Genomic DNA, 12051 nt, shown 5'->3' with positions numbered 1-12051 from the left:
AAGGGTGTAAGGAGGAGGGGCCTCGAAACCATGCTGAGTGACAGAAGCCAGCCCCAAAGCCTACCTATGCTCTGATGCCTTTGTAGGACATTCTGGAACAGGGAAAACTACATAGCTTGAAAGCTCCAGAGTACTGGAGTTTGGGGAAGAGGAAGACACAGGGGCACAAAGGGAGTTTCTGCAGTGATGGAATGTTCTTTATCTTAACTGTGGCAGTGCTCATACAACTTGCACATTTGTCACAGCTCCCCAAACTATACACTTAAAAAGGATGAGCTTTATTATCTACAAATAATGCCTCAAAAGCAACAACAACTAACAAATCAGCGTCCCCTGAGATGGAGGAAAGGGAGGCTGACCACCGCTGCTGCCATCAGCCCACGGCAGGGAGTGCCTAGGATGTGGACCACTGAACAGGAGACACCGAAGCCTGGTTGTCCCACAGCTCTCGGCCCGAGCCTTTGGGGTGGGAATAAGGGAAGTGTTCTGGCCACTACAAAGCACATTCACTGACTCCTAGACCTGCCTGCCTCCAGGGGGCGCCATTCACACAGACTACAAGAGGAATGGGTCGCTCTGAGGCATCCAACAAGCTGGTGATTGTCACCTCACCAACCCCTGCTGTCCTTGCCTGCGAGCTCTCTCCTCCACCTCAGCTGGCATTATGCCCTGGGGGGAGGAAGGAGAAAAAGCGGAATGAGAATTAACACTGGGCACAGCTCTGAAATTCAGGGCCAGAGGGGCGGCTGAGGGCAAGGCTCCTTCCCTAGCCATCCTAAAAGGCTCCCTCCCTGCACTTCAACAGACACTAATGGCCCTTAAGGTCTCCATTCTAGGGATGAGTTACGATTCCGACTGGTTAGCCAACTTGCTGGAGCTCACATAGCAATGAAGTGGCAGAGCTGGGACTTGGACCCTGATCTTCCAATGCTGCTCATAGGGGTCCTTTACTCTACTAGGCATCTAATACTAGAGCCCATTTTCCCCACAAGTCCAAGATGGCAGGCATAGTGGGGAAAGGCTGCATGGAGAAGGCACTGGCCAGTCCCAGCTGGGGGAACAGCCACAGCAAAGCAAGCATTCTCAAGATACTGGGACACTACTCCCCCACTGGCCACTGGTCCTGGTGGAGCCCCAGTCTCCCCATCTGGCTCCCAGCAGAGCTCTCAGAGCTCTCCTTAGTGACAGGTTTACAAGCTTCCCGGGAGCCACAGTGGGAGGAACCCCCCCCACAGGCGAGGCTGCTGCTGACACAATGGAAACTCCCCCACAGAGCCCATTCTTCCTGGGCATTTATGAGGTGCCAGACACAAGCCTGGCCAGCGCTCCAGGTAACCCTCAGCTAGCTCTGGACCACATTCCTGCCTCTGGGTGGGATCCCAGGGGGAGATGCCGGGACACAAGGCAGCCTCTAGAGTGACCTCCTCACTGCCCCCATGCCAAGATCTGCCCCAGAACCATCCTGGCAGAGCCCCGCACGCCCAGGCTGAGCTGAGCTGGACTGCCAAGGAGAGGGCAGTACTAGCGACAGTGACCAAACCCCATGTGATTTTATAGGTGGGGTCTTCATTCTGCCCCCAGTGCCGTTAGGACACAGGTCCTGGGACGTGAAGTTACCCAGACAGAGCAAAGGGCACTGATTACGAACCCAGGCCTGCTGCCTCCAAACCCAGCAGCTCTCTCACTAACTGTGAGACCTCTGGAGCCTTGCTTTTCTCACCTGTAAAATGGGGGTCATGGCATACCTTCTTCACGGGATTCTTGTCGGGATTAAATGAGATGATGTATGCAAAACTACCCAGTAAGTGGTTGCTATAATAATGATGATTATTATAATAATTATTATAGATAACAGCTAATAATTATATTATAATTAAGACACAGTTAGCCTATCAGTACTTATTATATAACAATAATAATTATTAATGCTACTGACATCGACCTGTGTTCTCGTACCTCCATACCTTTGTTCAAGCTCTTCGCCCCTCCCCACCATACAGCTTCTTTCCCTGCCCCACCTCCCACCTCCACTTCTCCAAGTCCCATCTGTCTTTCAACACGGAATCGCATCGCACTCAGGACCGCCTTGCACTGAGTCTGTAACGCTGACCCCAGGGCTGGCATGCTTGTCTGCATCTCTGACAAAGGAGACCTGTCTCACTTTCTAGACAATGGGGATCAGGGAACAAAGAGCTTGAACCCTGGAGTCAGGAGGCCATGGGTTCAAACCCCAGCCCTGCCACAGACCTGCTGTGTGACTTTGGGCAAGTCACTTCACCTCTCTGGACCTTGATCTCTTTCTCTGTAAAACAGGGTCATCTTAGCTGCTCCGCCCACCTCTCCTGGTTGCTGTGACCACCCAGGGAGTTCATAGATGTGAAAGAATTTTGCAAACTTGGAACACCAGATCCCATCATAAGGTCTTATTTTTTTTTAATAAAAGCAATAAATCCCACTGTAGGAAATCACCAGCTCTTTTCAGCCCAGTGGGAGGCCAGACACTCTGGTTTTATCTTATCCCAAACACCCTAATCCTGGATTGCCAGGGTAGTCCTGATTTAGACTAGCTTATACCCATGCACTGAACAGGGCTTGCTCTCTCTGGGGTAAAGACCGTGGCAGCCAGTTTGAAGGGTGGGAAAGCAGGTGGGGAGGGGGCTTCAGTGAGAGAGATGATTGTAAAACAGGGCAGATGTGACCTTCTTAGGGGTCATTAAAGGGGCCCACCTCCCTCATGTGCCTCTTGCCTCCAGGCTTGGTCCAAGCGCATTTCTCTGCTGGGGATATTTCTCTCCTTCCCACCGACTTACCTGCCTTTCTCTCACTCATCCCTCAGACCTGGATTTTAAAGCCCACTTTCCCCTAGAAGTCTCTCTGGCCCCAGACTAGGTTCAGGGCCCTGCTATGGCCCCCCAGGGACTCTACCCACACACCCCTAACAGAGCCTCCAGCACCCAAGTAGCCTCTCTCAACTCTGCTCCCTCCACAGAATTCTGTGCAAAGGCCCTGAGTTGCCTACTATCTGCAGGACACTATACATCTTCTCCACACCCAGAACGGTCGAGAAGAGAGTCACTAGGATCATCTTCTGTGCTCTGCGGTGCAGCTTTCTGGCGAGGAAAGGCTGCAGGGTTATTTGTGTCTGTCTCCCAGATGGACCCTGAGCCTCCTGGGGGCAGAAGCTCTTTTCGTCTTTTTTACTGCTATTTCCCCAGTGTCTAGCTGAGAGCACAGAGCAGGTGCTCAACATGAGATGCTGAACAGAATGCCCCTATTCGATTCTTCAATCCACTGACCAACTGGCAAGTGTCCGGGGAGTACCTACTCTGTGCCTTGCCCTTTCTGGTGTCCTGTGGAGAAATCAGAGAAAGAGGGACTAAAAGGACAGCTTCCTTCACTGCCCAGCACCAGGATCCCACCCACACTGCATGCCTAAGAACCTGTAACAGCTCCCCACTTGCCTGCCGGAAAAAAGGAGGAAAGGAAGGTGATGAGAGTGGATGGTTTCTTTGGTATCAAATACTGCAGCAGATGTCCTTCTCATGCAACCTCTCCTCACCCTCCCAGTCCTTGCAAGTCAGGTGTCTGAAGGAAGCAGCCTCCAAGATGGCCCCAGTGATCCCCAATTCCCCCTCCTGGCAGTCATGCCCTCTTGCAGACCTGTCCCTTTGCGTGTGGAGCAGACCTAGCAGCCAGCTTCCAGTACATGGAATACAGCTGAAGTAATGGGATGTCATGCCCAAGACCGGGTATCAAAAGCCTTCAGTCTCCATCTTGGTTACTTTCTCTTGCCTCTCTTGGGTTTCTGTGTCTGGGGGAAGCCAGCTGCTGTGTTTTGAGGAAACCCTGTGCAGAAGCCCATGTGGCAAGGGACCAAGGACTGCCAATACCCACGTGAGTGAGCCTGGATACGGATCCCCCTCCAGACAAGTCTTCAGACTTGGAGACCACAGTCGCAGCCAACAACTCAACTACAACCTCCCAAGAGACATTAGGCAGGAGGTACCCAGCTAAACTGTGGGTCAGGATTTCTGACCCACAGAATCTGAGATAATGAAATGTTTGGTTTATTTATTTATTTATTTATTTATTTAATGTTTGTTGTTTTAAACCACTAACTTCTGGGGTAACTTGCTGTATAGTGGATGTGCTTTGCAACAGTATATTAGTCCCATTTTATAGATGAGGAAACAGAGGCTCTAAGAGGTATTAACTCACCCAAGATCACATAGCTTTCAGGTGGCAGCTCTGGGTTCTGATTCGGGTAACGCACTCTCCAGCTGCCCTCGGTGATCCCCCCCTCGCTGGCCAGCCAGCTAGGTCCGCTCTCGGCGACGCGAACCCTGCGGCCCACCCTAGTTGGTTTCTCCATGCCCACATATATCCACCTTTGTGTTTCGGGGTTAGGAGTCATGTCAGGCCTCTCATCTCTCCTCAGGCCCTGGCTGTGCATACAGCAGGCCCTGCTGCTCCCTGGAAGACTGAATGAATCCATGACGATGAGTGGGGCAAGGGAGGACCGCGAGGAGTGGGCAAGATCGGCACCTTCATCACCAAGTTGATCTCCCCACACTGAGCCTCCTGCTCTCAACTCATTCTGTGACATCCCAATTTCTGACATTCCCAACAGATGTGCATACAGCTGTGCCTCCCTCACTGCTGGGAGGCGACCAGCCCTCTTCTTCCCCTCCCCGATCCTACCCCAAGATTCCAGATGATAGCTATCCTGGGTTCAGCTCTGGGCCCATCTTCCCAGCAGCTCCCCAAAGCCCCTGGGCCAGGCCTGGGAGACTGCAGGGTTGGGGGGAGCACGGCTCGGTCACATAAATCCATACACCACACAGACTGTCCCCTGGAGCTTCCCTCACGCATGTGTACATGTGTGCACACACACAACCAGAGAGTGTGGCTGATGATGGACACGAGACCCATCAGGGCTGGAGGAGGCAGAGACACTTGGGGTCCCTCGAGGAGGCCAGGTGTGCGTGTGTGTACACACGGACAAACAGAGGCCAGGAGGAGCCTCCAGGGAAACCTTCGCAGAAGCACATTCATTTCCAGGGTGCTCACGGTGCACTAACGCCCATGACCTACTTAACCCTTTCTACTATCCTTCAGGGTAAATATTACCATCCCCGATGTACAGAAGAGGACAATATACAGAGGAAGAAACTGACCCAAAGTCACAGAGCCGGTGGATCCGGGTTCAAACTCTCACCAAGAACACCTGCCCCACCATCCCCTTCCTCTCTAGCCTTGCCTGGTGTCACTGCCCAGCTCAGGTCTCACATCCTCCAAAGCTGTCCTTGACAACGCCATCCTACCTGTCCCCCAGGTCACCTACAGCCCCAGCTGCCACACGGTCCAGCCACGCAGGGCCTCTACCCCTCACTCTTCCTCTTACTCAATTACCAAGGATCCACTGGGTGCCCGCTGGGGGTGGGGGCAGACACAGAGCTGGGTTAAGAGAATAAGACGGATCAAGCTAAGCCACCCCACCTGCGAGCTCACCTTGGCCTAAGCCTCCAGAGCTGCCGCCAGGAGACAGACAGCCCCCTCCATGTGAATCGCAGGTCCCACAAGCCATGGGATGCCCCTTCCCCTGCTGCCTGTGAAGGAACCCGAGAAGGAGAGTGGGGAGCCGGCTGCAGAAGGGGCAAGCCCTGACTTCCCAACCGAGCCACCAGCGCCATGACCTCAGCCAACCACTTCCCCTTCTGGGCCACAGCATCCCCTCTGTGAAAGGACACAATTGGGAACCAACTCTCAAGTCTCTGCACCCCAGCATCTAGGGTTTGTTGGTCCACAGATGTGCCACACATGTCGGGGTGAATACGTGGGTGCCATCCACGCATCAGCCCCTCAGCGCTGGGCCTGTCCTTGCCGGTGGGAGAGCCCTGAAGGAGGCGAAGTGGGAAGGCAAAGAAAAAGAGGGGAGGGGAGAGGCCGGTCCGTATGGCTGCTGCCTCCTTCCATGCTCTCCACTCCCCAGTTCCTGCCCTCAAGACTGGGAGCAGCTCGGGAAATCTGCCGGATGAAAGACATCAAGCGTGTAACTGCCGAAACCATTTTGCAAATGGGAATTAATTTCTCCCATGGGTCTCCTGCCAGGCTGGTCCCAGAGGAGCCTGACTCTTCACCACCAGCCCTAATATACACAAACAAACAAACACACACACACACACACACACCTCTCATGCAGAAACACTGACATCTATCTACAGAATAACAGGGACATGTACCCCGCACAAAGTAACACAAGTGTGACGGCTCACACACGTTATACGCAGGCTTAGCGTGAAATCCCTTAAATATTAGACAGATACGTACACGTCCCATGCTACACAGCACGTGGTAGCCACAGACAGAGCCCCCAGCACAGGTACACCACCTGCAGACACCAGGAACACCGACAGCCAGAACATGTCCACAAACATTCGGCTAGAAACCCACCCGCAAACATACACACAGTCTGGGGTCACATGCTGTCACATCCCCATCATCTCTGTCACCCAGCAATTCAAAACCTTCCCTTTGCACCAAAGCCACATCACCAGGGCCCACGGGGAAGATATGATCAAGAACTATGTAAGCACTCTCTGGGAGTCAGGCTGTGGGCGGAGAGCGTCCCTAGGAAGGAGCCATACCTTTGCATCTCCCACTTCCTGCGCCCCCCCCAAAAGAAGGCAAAATGAGAGCCACTGAGGCAGCCAGGGCATGGGTACAGGCATGGGCAGTGTGAGGACGTGCACGCTGAGGCTCCAGCTAAGGGGCCCTATGACATGGGCAAGGACGCCCATATCCTCCAACTGCCCTCTCCTACTCGTCTTGACGGTAGGTTGAGGCTAGGGGCTAGGGCCAGCTTGGCAGGAGGCCCAGCCTCTGGAGGGGGTGGGTCTCGGCTGAGGGCAGGGGAGGGAAGGAGGGCAAAGCAGATGAAGCATTTCATTAGCGCTCACCAACGTCTACCGGGCCTGGAGGCCCAGCTCCTAGAGCTCTCAGCCCACCCTAAGTAATCTCCTGCTCCGGTGGGGAGAGAGCGGGAGTCTGACCCTGGCTTCAGAATGCTTTTCCAAGCCTGTGCTCAGTTCTCCTCATGTTCAGTCCTTGTTCACACCCTCCCAAGTAATCCTCACCACAGTCCCGAGGAGGGCACTGCTGTCAGCCCCATGAACAGATGAGAAAACCAAGGAAGACACTTGCCCTCGAACACGTGTCTGTGCACCGTGGAGCAGGGGCTCGTGAAGTCCGTGTGCTGTGTTGGGTGGTCTCGGGGTTCTCACTCCCCTCAGAAGCCCGTGCTCTGGGCCAGCTGGAGGACAGTGGGCTCCATCCTGGGCCTGTTCTGAGGGCCTCTCTGTCCTTCCCAGGCCACAGGATTGACCAAGTCTGTTTCCAGTGGAAAATGCCAGCCTGCACCCGACCCTCTGCCAACGGGCCCTTGTTGGGGCCAATGAGCCCTGAGAGGAGCCCCCGCCCTGTGGACACCCAGGGCCAGGCCCAGGTCAGCCCAGTCCGAGTCTCGGGCCAAGGACCAGGCCACTGGCCGGCTCCGGATTATGTATCTTCCAGGACCTTCCATCTGTCACTGAGCGCTGGCAGGCCCAGGACAAAATTTATTTCCTTTTACGAGAGTCAGGGATGTGCTTTTCCCATGTCTCCTTTCCTCCCTTTTTCTTTTTTAATTAGAAATTACTCTCGCAAAGTCCAGAGCCTGGAAGGGAAAAGCCACCTGGTCACCAGACCCAGCCACAGCTTCCTGATCGCTCCTGCCACCACCCCTCCCTCTTCCCGGGGCCTCTCCCAGGTTCCTTAGTGCCCACTGGACTCAGCAGATGAGGCCGCCCCATCTCCTAACGCCCTGTCTGAGCGGGGAGCAGGGGACACAGGGAAGTGTGGCGGGGACTGCCCAAGGTCAGCCCACACTGCTCTGGCCCCAGCTGGTTTGTACAGAAAACCCAGCTCCCGGGGCCCAGCAATGACAAAACAAGTCCCTGGGAAGTCTTTCCCTGCTGGGTCTGGTGCCCCATCAGCCACATTACTCCCAAGACCACAGCACCGGAGCCAGGCGGGCGGAGGGGATGGGAGCCCGGGCAAGCAGCAGCTCTGCAAACAGGGAGCCAGTGTGGTGCTCCTCTCTTCCAGCCCTTCACCTGCCTGCCGGGCGCCCTCTCTGACCGTGGACGTAAACCCCGGGGGTCAGAAGTTCACTGGCCTCCCCTACAAAGCACGCACTTTGCGAACTCAAGCCAGGCCATGTGGGGGGCTGTCACTTGCATATCTGGATGTTGAGGCATAAGCAGACACAGGTACACACCCACAGACACCTCGAATGCACCCTTGTGAGCACAGATACACACACGCACTCATGCACACACGTGTGTGCCCACACATCTCTCCACGTCTCCATCATGGATCACAGTGCTGACCTCCGTGGCCTGCATCCCGGGACTTACAAACAGGTTCCCCCCCCGCTATCTAGCTACGGTTTGCGTCGGTTCTGGGAGCAGAGGGTATGGACCCCCAGGACCTCACACCCCATGTGGGGGTCGGTCAGCACCCGGAGAAGGTGAGAGGGGAGTTCAACAAGACTTTGTGGGGAGACTTCACCTCCTGACCTCTGCTGACTATCAGGGAAAGCCCCCCTCTTCCTGCTTTCCCCAGGCTCCCTTGCTGGCTCCCACCCCAGGGTCAAACACCCTTCTGTGGTTGAGAGGCACCCCCCCACCGTGGCCCCAAAGCCCAGCAAGGAGGAAAGAGGCAGGGGGATGATCATGCCCTAGCCCGAGGGCCCCAGGACCCCCGCCTCCCCAGGTGGTCCCCAGGCTGGGAGTGGGCGGACCCCCTGGCATCAGCTGGGGCCTTACCGTGGAGGTTGCTCCGGGTGATCTGTGCCCCCATCGCGGGCAGCGGTCAGCACAGCCACCTTCGTTTGGCCGGCTGGCCTCCTCACCAGGCCACCCTAGCCGCCAGCTGCCCTCCTCCTGCCCCTCCTCCCCCGCGGCCAGCAGCCGGCATGGCAGGGCCGGGCCCGCCCCTCCTGCGTCCCCACCAACTGCTTCCCGCACACGGCTGCCTGCCTGCGAGGCCAGCCACACACACACACAGACACACACGCGCGCGCGCGCACTCAGGCACACGCAAGCACACCCCTCTGGCCCTGCTCGCCGCCTCTAGCTCCCACCCACTCCCCCGAGCCTCCCCCACCGCCCTGCACTGGTACAGGCAGTGGGATCTGTCATGTTTATTTACATAAGGAGGAGGAGACTGGAGGCTTCCTGAAATAGCCGGGCTCCAGAAAGCACGGGAGATGCTCCAGCCGGAGCAGACGCGCGCGCACACACACACGCGTGCACACACACACACGTGCGCACGTGCACATGCACACATATGCTCATTCCCCATCACATACCTCTTCACAGACCCCCGCATGCACACAGCCTCACTGTCCCCTCAGGCTTCCTGCCACCCGCATGAGACTAGGCGCCTACTACCTGCAGACCTTGGACAAAGACATTTAGGGCACCACGGTGAGCAGAAAACACACTGTCCGATCCTCAGGGGGCTTACACTCTGGCTAGTGGAGCTTACTAACAAACAGCTAACATGGCTTCTGGTTTCTTCCAGGCTCTGTCACAAATGCTTCAGGAGTATTAACCCCTTCAGTCCTCACTGACTGATGAAAAGGTCAGTATTATTCTTATTATCAGTAAGTACCATTATTACTATTATTATCTCGCAGATGAGAAAAATGAGACAAAAAGAGGTTACCAGCCTAGAAAGTGGCAGGGCTGGGAAGGAAACCCAAGAATCTAGGTTTTCATCCGCCCCCATCACCCCTTTAACTGTAACATCCACAAGCACACACCAATATATAGAGATCTCACCACCTGTCTGTGCCACATCACACGGAAGCGTATGACATGGGCTCTCATAAGCATTCACCATCATGCACACTTAGGACCCTACTGCCCACCAGCCTTGTGTAAGTCAGGCACAGTGGGCACTCTCATTGGTATTCTCGATGGCAGATGCTAGTGTTAGGTCCATTTTACAGAAAAGGAAGTTGAGACTCTAAAAGGCTCAGGAAATTGCCTGAGGTGACCCACCAGGTCAGAGGCAGAGCCAGGACTCAAGCCTGGGTCTACAAGACACTCCCACAGTTCATCACCCTTTTGCAGGCTCTCTACAGAACAGGGATCTCTCCCAGGCCCTGGCCCAGGCCCCAGCCCCTGTCCTCAGGGCCAAGGATCTGGGTTCCCAGGGAAAGATCTGGGTGGGGCTGGAAGGCCTGGGAGCAGAGGTGTGGGGGCTGGGGAAAGAGCTAAGGCAAAGACAGGGTTGCCCCGTATTAGATGGGACTCAGAGGCCTCAGCACTAGGAGGGGCAGTGCTGGGCTCTGAGTCTTCACCTCAACACCCTGCTGTTACCAGCCCTGAGTAGGTCTGGGGGACAGACATCAGGCCTGATTAGCCAGAGAGCAAGGCAGGCATTGGGTGAACGGGTCCCCAGGCCCAGTACGCTAATCCTCCTACGAGACCAGAGGCACAGCTCGGTGTTCTCCCCAGAATAAGCGCTGACCCCCCAGTCCACACAAGACTGCCCCTTCCTCCCGACACACTGTGCTTGTGGCTGTGCGGAGCCCCGAGTGCATGCACCCACACACTCTGGGGCACACACGCCCAGTTCCTCTGCGGAAGGAAACTAAGTCAAAGTCTAACAGAGGAAATAACCTGAACTCCTTTTGTGGGATAAATAATCCTAATGATAGCAAACATGGACTGACTGTGCCAGGGTGTTCTAAGCATATGACTTACATTAACTCCTTCAATCCTGAGGACAATTCTCAGGGATAAGTTGCGCTTTTATGCCCATTTTACAGATGAGGAAACCAAAGCAAACAGAGGCTATTCTGGAGGCTACTGTTGGTGGCAGCAGAGTCAGCCCCCCTCAGCCTGCCTGCCTCCTAATGCCCCTGCCTGGCCCTTCCCAACCAACCCCCTTCACATGCCCCCCCAATATTCCCACTTCCTAGCACTGGAACCCCTCTTCCAGGAAGCCTCCCTGAGACCCTGGGTACAGGGTGAGTCTCCCTTTTTGGAGCTGGTCTCTCCTCTGAGCCCAAGTTGTGCCTCTCCCAACCCTTCATCCTACTCTGCCCTCCCAGAGACGGCCAGGCCTAGCTGTGGTCTTCTTGTCTGCCTGTCCTGGGGGCATCTCAACCATTCAACTTGACCGACATTTGTGTGCACCTGCTGTGCATCAGATGCTAAGTTGGGGACGCAAGGGTAATCAAGAGCAGACAGGCCCTGGCTCTCGAGAACTTATAGTCCAGAGGGAAACATGTTTATCAAGTAGTCTCCCTAAGGAGTATATCATCATCATCCTAGACATGAGTGCTGAAAGAAAGGAGCAGGGTTCTCGGGGAGGCTGAGGGCAGGCTTTCCTGAAAAGCAAATGTGAAGGATAAGCAGGTATGTCCGTGTCCTGTGGAGGTAGCTTTGAAGAGAGAGCTCCAGAGAGTGAGCACAACATGTACAAAGGCCCTGTGGCTGGAGGAAGCCCACACATCCAAGAAGCAGGGTTGGTGCATCTAGAGCAGGGACCACAGTAGGAGCCGGGGAAATTTTCCAGTGGCAAGCCGAGGTGGTCAAAGGACACCCCAGGAGGGCCTTGAAGATCAGGGTGAAGAATCTGGCCCTTTCTCTGAGAGCAGTAGGGAACCTCTGAGAGGGTTTAGCAGAGAGGCAACAAGACCAGACCTGCAGTTCTAAAAGGTCATTCTGCCATCTGGTGTGGAGAATGCACGGAGGAAGAAAAGGTGCTGAGGGAAAACGCAGCAGGGGGAGCACAGGCGGGCCTGGACCTGACTTGCCCTCATGCCCCTCCGGCCTAGCATTGGGCCCACACAGAGCAAATGCTCAGGGAAGAACCCCCGAAACAGAACTGAGTTCCTATAATTTTCTGGACACAGGACTATGGGGTCAGTAACAGGCAGGAATGGGAACCGAGTGAAAGGTTAGCAAACCAGAAGTCCCTCTCTCTGGCCCC

At 55.3% G+C, this 12051-nt stretch overlaps 1 protein-coding gene across 2 annotated transcripts in view; it reads right to left on the bottom strand.

Annotated features, from left to right (window-relative positions):
* The window catches only part of NEURL1 (neuralized E3 ubiquitin protein ligase 1), a 78800-nt gene that overhangs the window by 24014 nt on the left and 42735 nt on the right, over positions 1-12051 (bottom strand). Inside the window, exon 1 of one of the 2 annotated variants that reach the window (XM_059398492.1) lies at positions 8868-9159. The exons of the other annotated variant lie outside the window; for it this stretch is intronic. Coding sequence (XP_059254475.1) covers positions 8868-8901 — 34 coding nt within the window. The 5' untranslated portion in view covers positions 8902-9159. Of the gene's footprint in view, positions 1-8867; positions 9160-12051 lie in introns of those variants that run through there. 2 annotated transcript variants of the gene reach the window in all.

Source organism: Mustela nigripes, chromosome 4 (assembly GCF_022355385.1).
Source record: "Mustela nigripes isolate SB6536 chromosome 4, MUSNIG.SB6536, whole genome shotgun sequence".
NCBI classification, from domain to species: domain Eukaryota; kingdom Metazoa; phylum Chordata; class Mammalia; order Carnivora; family Mustelidae; genus Mustela; species Mustela nigripes.
This window is presented reverse-complemented; position numbering and strand designations above follow the sequence as displayed.